This window comes from Perca flavescens, chromosome 17, assembly GCF_004354835.1.
Source record: "Perca flavescens isolate YP-PL-M2 chromosome 17, PFLA_1.0, whole genome shotgun sequence".
NCBI lineage: Eukaryota > Metazoa > Chordata > Actinopteri > Perciformes > Percidae > Perca > Perca flavescens.
Genome location: NC_041347.1, coordinates 29,181,149 through 29,197,430, shown reverse-complemented (window position 1 = coordinate 29,197,430; position 16,282 = coordinate 29,181,149). Strand labels below are relative to the sequence as shown.

General features: G+C 41.9%; 1 protein-coding gene across 5 annotated transcripts in view; it reads left to right on the top strand.

Annotated features, from left to right (window-relative positions):
- The window catches only part of itsn1 (intersectin 1 (SH3 domain protein)), a 55,145-nt gene that overhangs the window by 17,560 nt on the left and 21,303 nt on the right, over nucleotides 1–16,282 (top strand). Inside the window, exons 17-31 of one of the 5 annotated variants that reach the window (XM_028603240.1) lie at nucleotides 362–501; nucleotides 2,284–2,367; nucleotides 7,558–7,694; nucleotides 7,860–8,143; nucleotides 9,289–9,446; nucleotides 10,614–10,861; nucleotides 11,170–11,344; nucleotides 12,120–12,206; nucleotides 12,416–12,564; nucleotides 13,103–13,182; nucleotides 13,260–13,426; nucleotides 13,544–13,589; nucleotides 13,755–13,876; nucleotides 14,339–14,474; nucleotides 15,409–15,603. In XM_028603240.1, coding sequence (XP_028459041.1) covers nucleotides 362–501; nucleotides 2,284–2,367; nucleotides 7,558–7,694; nucleotides 7,860–8,143; nucleotides 9,289–9,446; nucleotides 10,614–10,861; nucleotides 11,170–11,344; nucleotides 12,120–12,206; nucleotides 12,416–12,564; nucleotides 13,103–13,182; nucleotides 13,260–13,426; nucleotides 13,544–13,589; nucleotides 13,755–13,876; nucleotides 14,339–14,474; nucleotides 15,409–15,603 — 2,208 coding nt within the window. Of the gene's footprint in view, nucleotides 1–361; nucleotides 502–2,283; nucleotides 2,368–7,557; nucleotides 7,695–7,859; nucleotides 8,144–9,285; nucleotides 9,447–10,613; nucleotides 10,862–11,169; nucleotides 11,345–12,119; nucleotides 12,207–12,415; nucleotides 12,565–13,102; nucleotides 13,183–13,259; nucleotides 13,427–13,543; nucleotides 13,590–13,754; nucleotides 13,877–14,338; nucleotides 14,475–15,408; nucleotides 15,604–16,282 lie in introns of all 5 variants that reach the window. The other 4 variants (XM_028603241.1, XM_028603239.1, XM_028603243.1 and 1 more) reach the window with 4 other exon arrangements.

The window sequence follows — 16,282 nt, the reverse complement described above, 5'->3', positions numbered from 1 at the left end:
TAAATCCAGACAGCTGGCTAGACTATCTGTCCAATTTGAGTTTTCTGTTGCACGGCTAAAACAACTTTTGAACGTACATGTTCCACCAAAACAAGTTCCTTCCCGAGGCTATTTTGCAGCGGCACCGTTATTGCGTTCGGTGCTTAGCGTCACCCAAGACGATTGTGATTGGTTTAAAGAAACGGCCAATAAACCAGAGCACGTTTTTTCTCCCATCCCGGAATGCAAGACTACTGGTTAACTGACTCTCTAGTTACCACAATGTATTGTAACTTGGTAGATTCTATCACTAACTAATTCAAAAAAGTATGTCTGTGAATAATAAACCTAACTTGATCTGACGCTGTCTGTGTGTAATTAGGTGATAGTCTATCGTCCCTGCAAAAGGCTGTGGAGCAGAAGGAGACCAGCAGACAGCAGCTCAGAGAACAGCTGGATGCTGTGGAGAGAGAGACAAGGGCCAAACTGCTGGAAATAGACGCTTTCAACACCCAGCTGAAGGTAAGCAGCTTGTCAACTTTAACATTTATACATCACAAAAAGGCAAAGGTCAGGTCTATACTATTAGAATATAAAGGCCAATACTTATTCAACTAACTAAATTATTAATGAACCAAATGGTCAACAAACTAACTTGGCAGAGTACAGCTGGATTCTACTAGAGATCCATACAAGCTGTCATGGGTTTAAATATAGAAAAAAACAACTTTAAACATGTGCCTACTCTTGATTTTTTAGCTCTCTTTTATTGTTTTTTATTCGAAGGAAAAATCAAAGTCAAATTGAATCTGACCAAACATTCATTGCAAGTTCACCCTTGGTATTTTCATAAAAATGCGAAATAGTAACTTGTTTCTTCTAAGCCTTTTGCGAAAATGGACCCTTAAGTGAATGACACATTCCACTGTGTCATGTTTTTATCCTCTCTTAAAATCAATTGGGGGGCCTTGACTTACAAATGTTTGCAAATGGATAATAAAAGCACAGAAAAACCAATCTTCGTCCAACACACTACAACATAGCCTCCGTTTGATGCACAGTTGCAGACTTGTTTCTATTTATTCATGTAACATAAGAATAAAGTAGTGACATGAGCTAATCAGTTTAATGATACTTATTTGCTCTTAAGTTTGATGCATTGCTATAGTGCTTTATTCATCAAATAAATCATTTGAATTAACCAGCCAATGGACTAGCTTGCTAACCCAGTAATTGTTTTGCTAAATAAAACGTGATCCATGTTCAAAACATTGGATCGGTGTTGTGACTTTAGTTTTCAATCGTGTCCTGTCCCGTTCCCTCTAACCCTATCCTCACAGTAGTTCAGTATCATCACAATGTTCACGTTTGCTGATGTGTTTTAATATTTGTATTTGACTACAGTATCTGTGTTATCTGTGTATTTATGTCGGTGTGTTACTGTGTATTAATGTTGATTGCTGTGTTTTTGGAGAGAGCTAGCTGTGCACAGGAACACCGAGCGGTCCCCCCCCCCGTGTAGCTTTCACCAACAATTTACTACTGAGTGGGAAAGATGGAGGGATTTTATTCCTTTAAGGGTTGGAGCACTGCAGTATGTTTATGTTTCCTAGAGCACCTTTTGTCCCTGTCCTTTCCCCAGAACACTGAGCCAGGTCAAAGAGAGGAGAATTCAGTCCTGTGGTCTGTTCCAACGAGGAGAGAAGGGGGAAGGGAGGGAAGCAGAGACAACCCAGACCACAATAAATAGATTTTCTAATGGCTAATCTAATGAAGTGGATTCTGAGTCGTATTCAGTATAGTCAACATAACACCGTGATTAGAGAAAGGGGCCAAAGGCCTTTGAGCAACACTCAGAGACCAGCAGTGTTGGATACCGGTTCTGATCCAGAGTAAGTTGCAGTCATGTCTCAGTGGTGTGATTCTTTGCAAAAACAGAGCCATAGACCACTGGGGCGTGAACAATGTTTGACTTTACTGCCGTCCACCTTCCTTTCTACACCACTTCCTCTCCCCAAAATCTTCTCTTGTCACACCGCTGTGCCTCCTCTGTCCTTTATACCCACTGGGACTCTTTGTCTCCGATGCTCATCCTGCCTTTTTTTTCTGATTCTACTCGCTGTCCTCCTCCTCTGTGTTTCCTTCCTGCTTCTTCATCCTGTACTTCCTGACCTCTTACCTCCATTATTTTTTTTCTTCCTATCATATTCTTTGTTTAATCCACATAATAAACCCTTCCTCATATATTTTCTGCTCCTTTTATTTATCTCCCACACTGGCCTTTTGCTCCCTTGCCAATGCCAGTCTCTGTGTGAGTTCTATGCCAACCACTGTGCCAGGATAGAAGCCCTGCGACGCCTGCTTCACGAGGAACAGAGAGGGAGACAGGTAGAGCACACTGCCACTGCTGGACTGGGGTGGTACTGCAGCTGGGATATATATATATACTCTGTAATATCAGTGTAATATTAAATAATAAATTATTTGATGAACACATTGCAGACCTGGACCTGCACAGTCTGCTTTGGCAGACTATTTGAGAAACAAGTAAAACATAGTACCGGTACACCTTCTTTATCAGACAACTAACTTGCAAGCTTCACATATTTTAGTCACTTTAGAAGGCTTTGCATATTTAACACTTACAAACCAGACTTTTACAATATCTGGTCTGTCTGGTTTTTGCAGACATTTCCTGTTTTAACATGTGTTGTGCACTATGATGCTCCCACCATGCCACCTAGATGTATTTCAGCCAGTTGAAGCTTGACTTTTTGACTACTGAAAAGCACTCACATACTAATGACTAGTGATTCTGGTGTGCTGTTTTTTCTAATCTCACAAGTCCAAGGCGGTAAAACCTCTGACTAAGAGGCACTCAATATACACAAATACAAAGCAAATAAATGCAAAACTCAGCATTTGTGACTCATTAAAAAAACGGGAAGGAAGAAAATATAAACGATCATGGAAAAGTACTTTTTTGTTTCTTTGTACTGCCTGAGATATTTATTTTCCCAAATTAGTTTTTTTAATCGTTATTTATTTTTTTACAGTTTTAACTAATTAACGTTGAGTGTCAGCCTCATTACTAGCCTAAAAAACTAAACTGTTGTCTACTATTCAATGCTTATGGGTCAGTTAAAGAATCTACTTAGGCTTCTTGCACACAGCACTTTATGATATGAAAACTGGGCTGTTGCCAACTTCAGCCTGTCTTTGTTAAACTGGCTACACTTAACACTTAACACTTTAATCTCTACTGAGCGATACCGCACTCGCGTCACGGATTCACATATTTATTCAGGTAATCACATTTCCACATAAGAGGCATTCTGTTGGATATTTTATAGATGTTGAATTGACATGCAAAAAATCTAATTACAGCTTAATGCACAAGACCAACATTTAACATGTTAACTTGCTCAGCATAACCTAACTGTTGTTGTGTCTGTGCTGTGTCTAATATTATAATTCATATATGACATTATACAAGATGGTATTAACAAAGGTCATTACCAAGAGAGATTCCAATGTTGCCATCTCAGATTTATTTCAAATTACTTTCTACATGCAGAGAAACTGCTGACAAATTAGTTCACTGTAACACCGGACTTGGTTCTTCATGGTTCATTAACTGTCTGAGTGTGTGTTTGTGTCTATGGAGGGATTGATCCTCTGTGTGTGTGTGTGTGTGTGTGTGTGTGTGTGTGTGTGTGTGTGTGTGTGTGTGTGTGTGTGTGTGTGTGTGTGTGTGTGTGTGTGTGTGTGTGTGTGTGTGTGTGTGTGTGTGTGTGTGTGTGTGTGTTTCAGTGCAAGGAGCAGGGACAGCTTCAGGAGTGTGTGTCAGCCGTCAGGGTGTGTCTGGCTCGGCTAGACTACGTTATAAAGGTCCACGCCACAACCCAGCCGTACCTTGCCCCTCTCTCTATCTTTCCCTTCTTTTCTTTCTTTCTTTCTTTCTTGTTCTTCTCCCCATGTCTCTACCCCCTTACTTTCATCTCTTTCTCAAATCACCTTCTCTTTGCTTCATCCTTTGTTCCTTTCCTCTGTTTTCTTCTATCCTCTTCCTCTTCTACCCTCTCCCATTCCCTCTCTCCTCCCCTTGTCCACAAAATATTTTACCTTCTCTATCTTCCTCCTCTTTAGCGCCCCATCTTTTGGCTGCCAAGCTGGTGTTAGCTCACTACTTAGCCAGCTGGCTAACTATCCTCCCATAGTTAAAGGAACACGCCGACTTATTGGGAATTTAGCTTATTCACCGTAACCCCCAGAGTTAGACAAGTCGATACATACCCTTCTCCTCTCTGTGTGTGCTGTAATGCTGTCTGACGGCTCCAGCGGCATATGGCCAGCAAAGACCATGCAGGTGAATGGTTCCAGCAATCCTACTGCTCCCAATAAGTGACAAAATAACGCCTGGTCCAACATGTTCCTATTTACATGTTGTGATTTATAGAGTCACAGCGTGTACAAAAAACAACGCAACATGAGACACAGCCGTTTTCTAACTGTAAACAAACCGGTAACTATATTCTCAGGCGGAAGAATATAGTACTTGGGCAGAGTGATATGCTCGCAGCAAGCCTGTCAGAGAATATATAAATAGGAACATGTTGGCGTTATTTTGTCACTTTTGTCACAATTCGGAGCAGTAGGCTAGTTGGAACCAGTTACCTGCAGGATCTGTGCTAGGCTAAGCTAATGCTGGAACCGTCAGACAGCGTTACAGCACGCACGGAGATGAGAAGGGTATGTATGGACTTGTCTAACTCTGGGGGTTACGGTATATAAGCTAAATTCCCAATAAGTCGGCATGTTCCTTTAATGCTGTACGCAGTTGTCATGCTAAACTAGCATTCTTGCTAGGTTAGCAGGTGTACTAGATTAGGCAACTTTCTGCTGTTGCTATGCTAGGCTACTTCACTAGATTCCTACTGTACTGTAATGCTACTGCATGTATACTTACCAGATGATGTTTCAGCCAGACAAGTGGAAGCTAGTAGACATTTATGAGGCTAATATGCTGATGAACTAGAATCTGTGTGTGTGTGTGTATGTGTATGTGTGTGTGTGTGTGTGTGTGTGTGTGTGTGTGTGTGTGTGTGTGTGTGTGTGTGTGTGTGTGTGTGTGTGTGTGTGTGTTTTGTCTCTTGTCCTCCACTTCGTGTTTCAGATGGATTTGGTGTTCTCTCTCTCTCTCTCTCTCTCTCTCTCTCTCTCTCTCTCTCTCTCTCTCTCTCTCTCTCTCTCTCCAGAGTTGTAGTTTTACTCCTCCGTCAGTCTCTTCTTTCTGATTGGTTTGCTTGTTTGTGAAGGTTTCCTCACATTGGATGTTTGGCTGAAACACGACAGCTGCATTGTGTTGTTATAGTAACAGAGTGTGTTCTAATGACACAGCTGGTTGTCATGACTACACAGAACCGTCCACTGCATCCCCTGATCCCCCCCCCCCTCCCCTCCTTGTTTATACCTAACTCCTCCCACAAACGTACTGTGCCTTGAGCAAGCTCCGCCCTGCCGCCATGACTGGAGCCCTCTGTTTTAGGCTGGGTTAGAGCCAACCTCCAGTAGTGACAAGGCCCCTCTCAGTGACACCCCCCTCCCACTTTGAGTGAAGTTTTTGGCTGACATAAAAAAAAAACTACTTTCAAAAAGTTTTATATATGATTTCATTTCCAACAATATGTGAACTTGACTATCTTCGCTTCACTTTATTCTGCTTAACATGCTAAAATGAATTTCCAATAAAATCTGCTGCCAATGCGATTGTTACATAAAACATTTTTTATTTTTTGTTTGCCAAATAGTTGCCGCGGTCATTGGGATGTTTGTCTAGTGTCCACACCAGCTTGAGCAGCTCAAGAGTCACACTGGGAGGAATTCACAGTCCCAACCATGTTTTAGACCGAGAAACACAAACTACACTAAACGAGAGAGAGAGAGAGAGAGAGAGAAAATGGGGATAAAAATGTAAATGGAGATACAGTTGGCTTTTATTGATACATGTCACTCATTGGCCAGTTGTCACAGTCTTGACAAGTGATAAAACAGTGCGTTGCCTCAAACTAGAGCTGCAAAGATTAATTGGTTAATCAATTAGTTGTCAACTATTAAATTAATCGCCATCTGTTTTGACAATCGAATAATCGATCTGAGTCATTTTTTATGAGAAAAATAAAGAAGTAAAAGTTATTATGTTTCCAGCTTCTTAAATGTGAATATTTTCTAGTTTTCTTACTCCTCTGTGACATCTTTGATTTGTGGACAAAACAAGACATTTGAGGACGTCATCTTGGACTTTGGAAAACACTGATCCACATTTTTCCCCTTTTTCTGACATTTTATAGACCAAACAACTAATCATTTTAATCAAGAAAATAATTGACAATGAAATTGATTGTTCGTTGCAGCCCTACCTCAAAAATGTACCTCACAATCCAAAAGCGCAGCAGCCTTGCTACACCCCATCCAGCTCTAATGCCAGGAGTTGCACACACAGCTAGCAGGTGATGAAATATTCTGTGGAACTGAAGCGGAATGGGTTTTATAGCTGCTTTCAAAACATTATAGTGGCAACATGGTAATGGGAAAAATTAGATTTTTTTTTGTGATTTTTGTTAACTCAAATCCAATCACCCAAATTTAATAAGGAAGTTTAAAACTGGCACCTCAACACAACCTCTTTATCTTTTTCAACCTTTTTATATCTATATATATATATATATCTATCTATCTATAGCCTTATAACACCCTCTATCCTTAGCCTCTCGACTCGGATAAAGAAATACTTCCCGAGAAAACCTTTCACAAGGAAAAAATGGAACAAACTTTCAGAAGATAAACAGCAGAAATCCTCTTCTAGACTGGAAAGACATGTGTTGGATGTCGTATGTTGGGAGTTTACTGTGGATCTCTTGCACTGGTCAGTGCACTCCAGGGTAGATTTGGAGGATCTTAAGCAGCAGCTAGGAGTCCTCTTTTAACTTCAAAAGCAATGAGGTGCTCACTAGACTTGTCTTAAAGGGAATCGCCACCGTTTGTTGAAATAGGGCTTATCACGGTCTCCCCTAGCTGTAGATAGATGGGCCAACGCAATTTTTGTGCATTGTTTTAGTCCGGTGCAACACCGGCAGTGCCTCCATTAGTTAGCTTAGCATAGTGAATGGAATCCTATGTTGCCGGTTAGCATGTTGTGAGTAAAAGTGAGCCAACAACAAAAACAACAACAACCTAATTACTTGCACTGAGACAAAAAATGCATTGGCCCACCTATCTACAGCCAGGGGAGACCGTGATAAGCCCTATTTCAACAAACGGTGGCGTCTTCCTTTAAAAGAGTTCACATTCATTTAATTGCCATGGTTACCAGAAAGGGACACTTCATCGCCTCGGTGACACATTTGAAGGGGCGGAGCTTGCCTTGATCACCTTACTAATACATACTGCTACTGCTACTGCTGCTGCCGCTGCCGTTGTTGTTGTTGTTTGTTGTCGATGGTAACCCGTAGCAGCCAGCCCTCTGATCCCACTTCCTCCTCACCGCTGTTCCTTCCTGTATCCAATAATGCCTTGCAGGAGCTGAGGGAAATCCACAGCCGGCAGCAAAGGCAGAGACAGAGGGAGCTGGAAGGAGACACACCCACACTGACACACACACACCCTCACTTACACACCCCGATCGAGAGGAAGTCTGCTGAACTGCAGGACAGCAGGTAAGAATGAAATGTGCTCGAGTTATAGCCAGGATATTACATTAGAATAGAAATTGTTATTTTTTATATTATACTGTGACATCTTTTTGTATGTACTTTATGATATAAAAATAAAGTTTTGTCTGGTTAATCATTTTATATGCCTCTCTCTCTCTCTCTCATCAGGTTGTCATCAGAGGAAGCCGTGGCCTGGAGGGATGAAGCAGCCAGCTCCGCCCCCAGCGCTCCTAGCCCTCCCTCCATCTCTGCACCACATGCCTGGCTAAACAGAGTGACTCAGGAAGAGGAGGAGAGGAAGAGGAGAGGGGTGGAGGAGATAGAGGAGGAGGAGGGCCAGAAAGGGGCAGGATCAGCAGAAGAGAAGGAGGATGAGGGGAGAGGCAAGAAGGACATGCAGGAGAAACTGAGCAAGCTGTTCAGCCAGCCGGCCGACCCCTGGGCCTCAACAGGTGAGTAACGGGATTTAAGGCCCTGGCACACCAACGCGATAATCGGCCGTCGGACAGTCTGGCGAGGTCGGTGACTGGAGGCTGTTTGGTGTGTTCCGTGCCGTTGTCAGTCGGAGGAGCCGTCGGCCTTCATTTGGGCCGATTTGACATGTTTAATCAGAAGGCGGGCATTCGGACTCAATGACCAATCTGATTGGTGGAGCGCTAACCGGGAGATGACGAGTGGGATGAGCCTGACGAACGCCTCTCAAAATCGGACAAAAGTCTTTTAAACTGAACTTCGTCGATCTGAAATGAAGACCGATTCAGCAACTGCACGGCCTATTTCTCGCTTAAAATGTTTTCAGAAACACGTTTCGGTGAACTATTTTCGTAAAATTATGAGATCGTATTCCGAAAGAGCCGCCATTATGGTCGCCAGACCCACATGACGCATTCGTCCAATCAGACTGCCTTTTCTGCCGAAGGTCGGCCGTCGGGTTGGTGTGTCAGAGCCTATATAGACTGCACGAAAGAGCGCACAAGTGACAAAATGAGATCCAAATCAAAAACATGAATTGGTGTGGTGGTCAGCTGTGTTTAATGCCATTACATGGACCTAAATGCATGTACCTGAAGTGGCATCTTCATTTCAATTACATTTTATTTATAGTGTCAAATCATAACAGAAGTTATCTCAGGACACTTTACAGATTAGAGTAGTTCAAGACCACACTAAGAGGAATTGCGCTAGTGCGGCAGCGGCGAAAAACTTAAATCCATAGTTTCTAGCAGAGTTTAAGCAGAATTAAGGACATTTAGGACACATTTAGAGGCAAAGATCGGATTTTAAAAGTAAAGCTCAACTAACGCTTCTGGGGGTAGTTGATTGGCATTGGCAGAAAAATCTGTAATCCATAAAGGAAGAAACCACCTCCAGCACACTTTTCTCTAAATATGCTGAACTAACAGTATGGTAATCTCTCAGGAACAAGCAGCATTATGTCCTTTATATTATGATCTATGACGTTTTGGACACAAATCCAAAGCCTGCTTCACCAAAGAGTCTATATATATGTTGTCTCAAGGTTTGACCAGCAGGAGACAGTAATCATAAATACTAGTCTGTTTAATTTATTTTTAGTTTCTCTGTTTGTTTTCAGTAGAGAAGGCTCCGGTACCCAGTCTGTTTGACCAGAAGGCACCAGTGACTAGCTTTGACCAGCATCAGCAGCCAGTGAAGGTGGTCTACTACAGGGCTCTATATCCATTTGATGCTCGCAGCCATGATGAGATTAGTATCGCTCCCGGAGATGTAATCATGGTATGTGGTACGCACACAACTTACATACACTTGAATTCTTGAGCCACACGTGAACACAAGAGGATAATGGTGCTCAAAACACATAAACAAAGGCCTTACATACATGAAGTAGTATTTACTGTATGTGTTTGTGTGTGTTTTTGTGTTAAAGCTTCAGTTTGTATATGTGCTTCTTTTTTTCTTTTTCTTTGGCTGAGTGTATTTGTGTGGTCTGAATGTGTGTGTGTGTGTGTGTGTGTGTGTGTGTGTGTGTGTGTGTGTGTGTGTGTGTGTGTGTGTGTGTGTGTGTGTGTGTGTGTGTGTGTGTGTGTGTGTGTGTGTGTAAGTTTGTATTAACTCTTTCCTCTCTCCTCTGCTGTGCAAACTGAAGGTGAAGGGGGAATGGGTAAGTTCTTGCCCCCGCCCAGTGTTGTGACTCCACCAATCACAAGCCAGCTTTCATTTGAACTCTTGCTGTCATTGGTTCATCTCATGCCGTCTCAGTGTTCATTCATTTGCCAGTGGATGAATGTCTTTGGCTCTTTTTGTTTTTAACCAAATCACTCTAATCAGATCTATAAATGTTGTTATGCTTGATTTTTATGGTTAATATGAAAAGTTATAAATCCGCTTAACTGTGACTGCGATGCTTTGCAATACTTCACTTACAAAAAAAACCCCACTTAAATACATAAAAAATATGTTTTATTACCATCAATGTCTCTCTAAATAAACCTGCCTTTTACAACAAAAAATAAGAAAGTAAATATATTTTTTAATTTGCAGTGAAGGGGACAGCCACAGGTTTTAATATGAGGTTATTTATAGAAGTAGAATTATTTTTGAGTTACACAGGTAATAAGTTCTTGTTCATTATAAGCACCTTTTTGAAAACAAAAATCTGAACACAACATTAACGGTTACAAATGTCACGTTATCAAGTTCGTATGTTATTTGTCATTTGTCTCACTCGGTCATCCACTACTTTGGTAATTCTACTTCCTGGAATTCATCTCTGAACAACTGCTGCTGTTGAGGCTGTTGTTGTTGTTTACACCACTGATCTCTTCTACCATGAATCTAAACACACACACACACACACACACACACACACACACACACACACACACATCTCTGTGTGTTTACATGCTTCAACGGCATCTTAATCCCGCCCCTCTGCTCTGATAGGTGGATGAATCCCAAACAGGTGAACCCGGTTGGCTGGGAGGAGAGCTGAGGGGCCGTACCGGCTGGTTCCCAGCTAATTACGCTGAACGGATACCCGACAGTGAAGCACCAATCAGCCTGCGTGCCACAGCCTCAGCCACACCCCCCTCAGCCAAGCAGCCGTTATCCACGCCTCCCCCCGCACCTGGACAGACCTCCTCCTCCTCCACGTCCTCTGCCAACAGTAACTGGGCTGACTTCAGCACCACGTAAGTCCTGCTGGGTGGCATTATTATAAGAGCCAATTTTGGCTTCAATGGTGCATCTAAGGACAGAATATTAGAAACTAACACCACTGGCAAAAGACTTGAACAAATTAATTAGAAAGAAAAACAAACTGTTTGGAAAATTCATTAATTCATTCATTCCGTCCCATTGACTGGTTTATTAGCAGGTCCGTTACAAAGCTGCTATTTTCTTGCATAATGTCTGATGTCCAACCCATAATTTTCAACCACATGCTGTACCTTTAGTGCCCCAACTTATACAGGGGTGGTCTGCTTGCTTACATTTCCAGGTGGCCCACCAACACAGCCAGTCAATCAGACAGCGAGGGATGGGACGCGTGGCCGACCTCTTCAACCAGTCAGAATCCTTCGCTCAGTGTTCCCTCAGCGCAGCTACGGCAACGCTCCGCCTTCACACCTGCTACCCTGACGACGGGCTCCTCTCCTTCTCCTGTGCTGGGACAGGTAACGGAACTTCTAGTCCTGAATCTCAATTGGATGGATTTCTCTCAAACTGGGCCCTCAGATTGGGTTCAGATAGAAAATGAAGTAGTCTTCCTCGCCGACAACCTTGGTCTTCATAAGATCCATCAGTTGCTGCTGTCTTTGTACATGAATGTCTGAACTGATTTATGACTAGGGGTGTAAGTAAAAATCAATACACTTGAGTATCGCGATATTTTATTTAGCAATACTGTATAGATTTTCAAAAAGGCAATATCGATTTTTTTTTATTATTATTATTAAAAAATAATAAAAAATAAAAATAAATGTAAGCGTTCAAAAATATTCATGTAAAACAGTGGTTCACGCTTATGTTGTGTTTAAACCCCCTACCGCTAGATGGCTATGCTGAGACACACCACTAGTGTCCTTGCCTAACAGTGCCTAGCAGTGCCTGACTTTTTGCTAGAAGCTAACAACGTAGCTATGGCTGAACTTTGGCCTACTTTAGCATATAAACATTAGCTCACTAAGAACCTGGGAACCACAATCTGTGTACTGAATTGTTTACCAAAAGTAAACTTCTTTGACTTTTATGAACATCAAGTCTTTTTTTTTTTAAATATGTTTTTCTAAAATTATACTTAAAAAAAATTCCCAATATATCGCTTTACGCACAGTATCGAAATACATTGCAATATATTGAATCGTGACCCATGTATCGTGATACGTATCGTATCGCCAGATTCTTGCCAATACACAGCCCTACTTATGACTGTTGTTCACTGTTTGTCAGGGGGAGAAGGTCGAGGGTCTGCAGGCTCAGGCCTTGTATCCCTGGAGAGCGAAGAAGGACAACCACCTCAACTTCAACAAAAACGAGGTAGAGGAGCATTCTCCCATATAGATTCTGTACATTGCACTCTTTTGAGTTATTGACCCTTGTATTTTTTGTTAATCAATCTGCATCTTTCTTCTGTCTTTATTTGGCATTTGTGTGTTTTTATTGTAACCTTTTTGTGCGAGCCATATTTTCTGAGTGGGAACATTTTGTTTAACTGAATAGAACTAATAGTATTCCTGTTAATGCAGATAATAACCGTGTTGGAGCAGCAGGACATGTGGTGGCTAGGTGAACTGCAGACCGGACAGAGAGGCTGGTTCCCCAAAAGTTACGTCAAGCTAATCTCCGCCACCATGACGCCTCCCCCTAGTGCCACAGCACGCAGCAAAAACACTAGGTGGGTTAAAATGTTGCACCGAGTCAGAACGCTGACAGGTTACTGGCAGCACACAGGATCATGTTACTCCTGCTTCAACCTCGCTAAACATTGGTTGGCTTTTGGATTTAGAACTTGTAAGATTGTATCTATTTTCGCAGCTTGGTCTCAGTTTTTGCTACATCTCGCATCATTTAATCCTTTTTAGCTGGAGTGCTGCTACAGATCCTTAGACAGAACCTTTTAGACTCCACACCAGAGATGATTGGACTGCTGATATTCTGGTTGGCTGTAGGCTCTCTAGCGGCTTGTCTGAGCAAAAATTAAATAATCTTAAATGGCTCACTTAAGAGTGAAAAATGCCCTTTTGAAGAAGTTGCATGAAGAGACTCATCATACCGAGGATGTTTTTTTTTATATTAGTACAACAGTACTTGCTTACATATCGTTTTGAATGGCAACATGGGCTTCATACAAAACTTACAAAATAATAAATAATACTGTACATTTTTTTAATTTGATCTACAGTTTAAAGAATGTTTTTCTTCCTTGTGTCTAGTGAGTCTGGAGTATCAGAAAGCCCACCCAATGGAAAACGCCCCTCCCCTTCCCCAACAAAACCTTTCGAGTCTGGAGAAGGTAAGCACAAACGTGAATATACACCTTTTGAGAAGTCAGGTGAGTAATTGCCGTTGACTCCACATGCATGTGTACAGAGTACGTGGCCATGTACACCTACGAGAGCAGTGAACAGGGGGACCTGAGTTTCCAGCAAGGAGACGTCGTCATGGTGACCAGGAAAGAAGGGGACTGGTGGACGGGCATGGTCGGGGGCAAGACTGGAGTCTTCCCTTCAAATTATGTCAAGCCACGAGACTCAGAGGTGAGATTTCCCTCAGAACGTATGAGGATGTACCAGAACCATAGGTGTGTCTTTTTAAGTTTTTACACCCAACAATGGAAATATTTGTAATGATTGTTATTTAAACGTTGTCTCCAGTCTTTCGGACCAGCAGGGAAGACAGGCAGCCTGGGAAAGAAACCAGGTGAGCTTTCAGTTACTCTGTAATATCGCTCTCTCCTTCTTTGATCTTTTCTTGAAATATAAATTTGTAGCTGAAGTCAATAGTTGTTTGGTTAATCAAAACCGATATCAACACTTACATCACATATCTCCTCTTCTTCTTGTCGTCTGTCTCTTTGTCCATCAGAGATCGCTCAGGTGATCGCCCCCTACAGTGCTACCGGTGCAGAGCAGCTGACCTTAGCTCCAGGACAGCTCATCCTCATCAGAAAAAAGAACCCGGGGGGCTGGTGGGAGGGTGAGCTCCAGGTACACAAGCACACACTCTTAATATACGCAAAGAAATGATCATCATGTTGACCTTGCATTAAAAGAAATAATAAGGTAGAGAAAACAGATCCGTGAGGTCAGTAACCTTGAGCCTCTCACCTAATCCAGTTTAGTTTTACTAAACATCAGTTGTAACATACTGTACGTACAAGCAGACTCCTAACTATTTTGAGGATATTCAGTTGTTCTTTAAATGAATCATTAAGTAAAATTCTAATTCTTGATTTTGTTAAAGGTCCCATGGGGTGAAAAGGTTTTTTAACATTAATATGCATTTCCCCAGCCTGCCTATGGTCCCCCAGTGGCTAGAAATGGCGATAGGTGTAAACCGAGCCCTGGGTATCCTGCTCTGCCTTTGAGAAAATGAAATATTTACTTCTAGGAATCTAGACTCTGTTTGCAATTCATGACTAATAACACGCTGTGTTCTGATTGGTTCAGGCCCGGGGGAAGAAACGCCAGATAGGTTGGTTTCCGGCCAACTATGTGAAGCTGCTCAGTCCCAGCACCAGCAAGACGACACCCACAGAGCCCACCCCTCCGAAACTGGCTCCTGCCAGCACAGGTACTCATACAGGTACACTCACGAATAAATACACGTACTGTGCCTTTAAAGTCCTGAAACTACTTGCACAATATGGTGGCAGAACTAAATGACTTACTGCATATTCAGTAATTACAATAATGCATATTCTATACCATCATTTGTGGGAAAGTAGTTGTTTTTCAATTTTTGAGAAAGTTGTGGTCTATTATTAAAATCATTGCAAATATTTGGAATGTGTTGTCGTGTTTCCCCTAACATTATATTAGAGGGGCGGCACAGAGTATATACAAAATACGTGGAAATAAGATTAATTGGATCATAGTCACAGGAAGTATAAACATGTTACCTGTGTCCCTTATAAACTAAGAAATCCCACTACATTGTGAAGGAAATTACTTTATTCTTTGATTTAGAATTGCTGGAAAAGAAACTGACAAAGACTGATAACTTTCAGTTAAGGACTACTCTGACTACAGACTCAAAATCAAGCATTTTTTTCTTTATCAATTTGGTGAATTTCCAAAATTGATTAGCTTACTTATTAGCTGTTATATAATTCAAATAACAGCTAAATAAGCCACATCCCGTCCCCACACCTGTCCTCACCTCCCCGCCAAGACAGTTGATCTAGGGGGAACACTGTACCTTTAGTCACTAAAAGTGGTACGTTTGTGCAACTTACATGAAAGTTGGCATAGAGTATTTTCTGGACCTAATGACATTTACATAGCCACCAATTTTTTGATTGAGGAAAAAAAAGATACATGAACACAACTACAAGCTTTATAGGTGAATAGATGAGTTTATACATGTATACCATCTGTGTATGTGTCTCATGTGTAGATTAAAAGATATCTGGACGCTAGAAAAAGAAACGCATCGTTTCATAATAAAAGAGGAAATAGTCTCTGTAACGGTCAAAGGTTTGACATCCTGTCCTTAATGTGTGTCTCTGGTCCTGAAGCTGTGTGTCAGGTGATCGGCATGTACGACTACGTGGCCCAGAACGACGACGAGCTGGCCTTCCTGAAGGGTCAGGTGATCACGGTGCTCAACAAAGACGACTGTGATTGGTGGAAAGGAGAGCTCAACGGGCGGGAGGGTCTGTTTCCCAGCAACTACGTCAAACTCACCACGGATACCGACCCAAGCACGCAGTGTGAGTACACGCAGACACACACACACACACATAATCTCACGTGAACACACACACAATATACTAAAAATAACATATTGACATACTCTCAATGGGAATACAAAGTAGTGTAACACTCGCACACAGTCACACTTACACACACACTCTCTCCCTCACACACACACACACACACACCCCAGAGCCAGGTGTGGAGATGCTGTCCCTCTCTCAGTGTTTGACCCTGGATTGGTTTGACCTTTGACCCTTCACCTCGACACTCCTTTGGGCCTCTTTGATAACCTCCCAATCATGCAACGCCTCTGGGTGGTGTTTGTGTGTGTTTGCATGGCGCGTATGTGCATGCATGTGTGTGTGTTTATTTGCCACGCATCAGTGTAAAAGTGTTTCCCCTCTTCCCGCATGTGTCCTTTCAGCATGATCCACCATAGAATTAGAGTTTCTAGAGCTGGCAGTAAACCTGGACTGATGTCAGTATTTTGACTAGCTGGGTGGATATTTTTAGCCCAACTCAGCCAAAATTATAAAAACACACTAATTATAAGCGGTAGAAGAAGTATTCACATCCTTTACTTAAGTAAAAGAACTAATACCACACTGTAAAAAAAATACTCTGCTACAAGTAAAAGTCCTGCATTAAAAATATTACTTAAGTAAAAGTCTGTAAGTATCATCAGGTAAATGT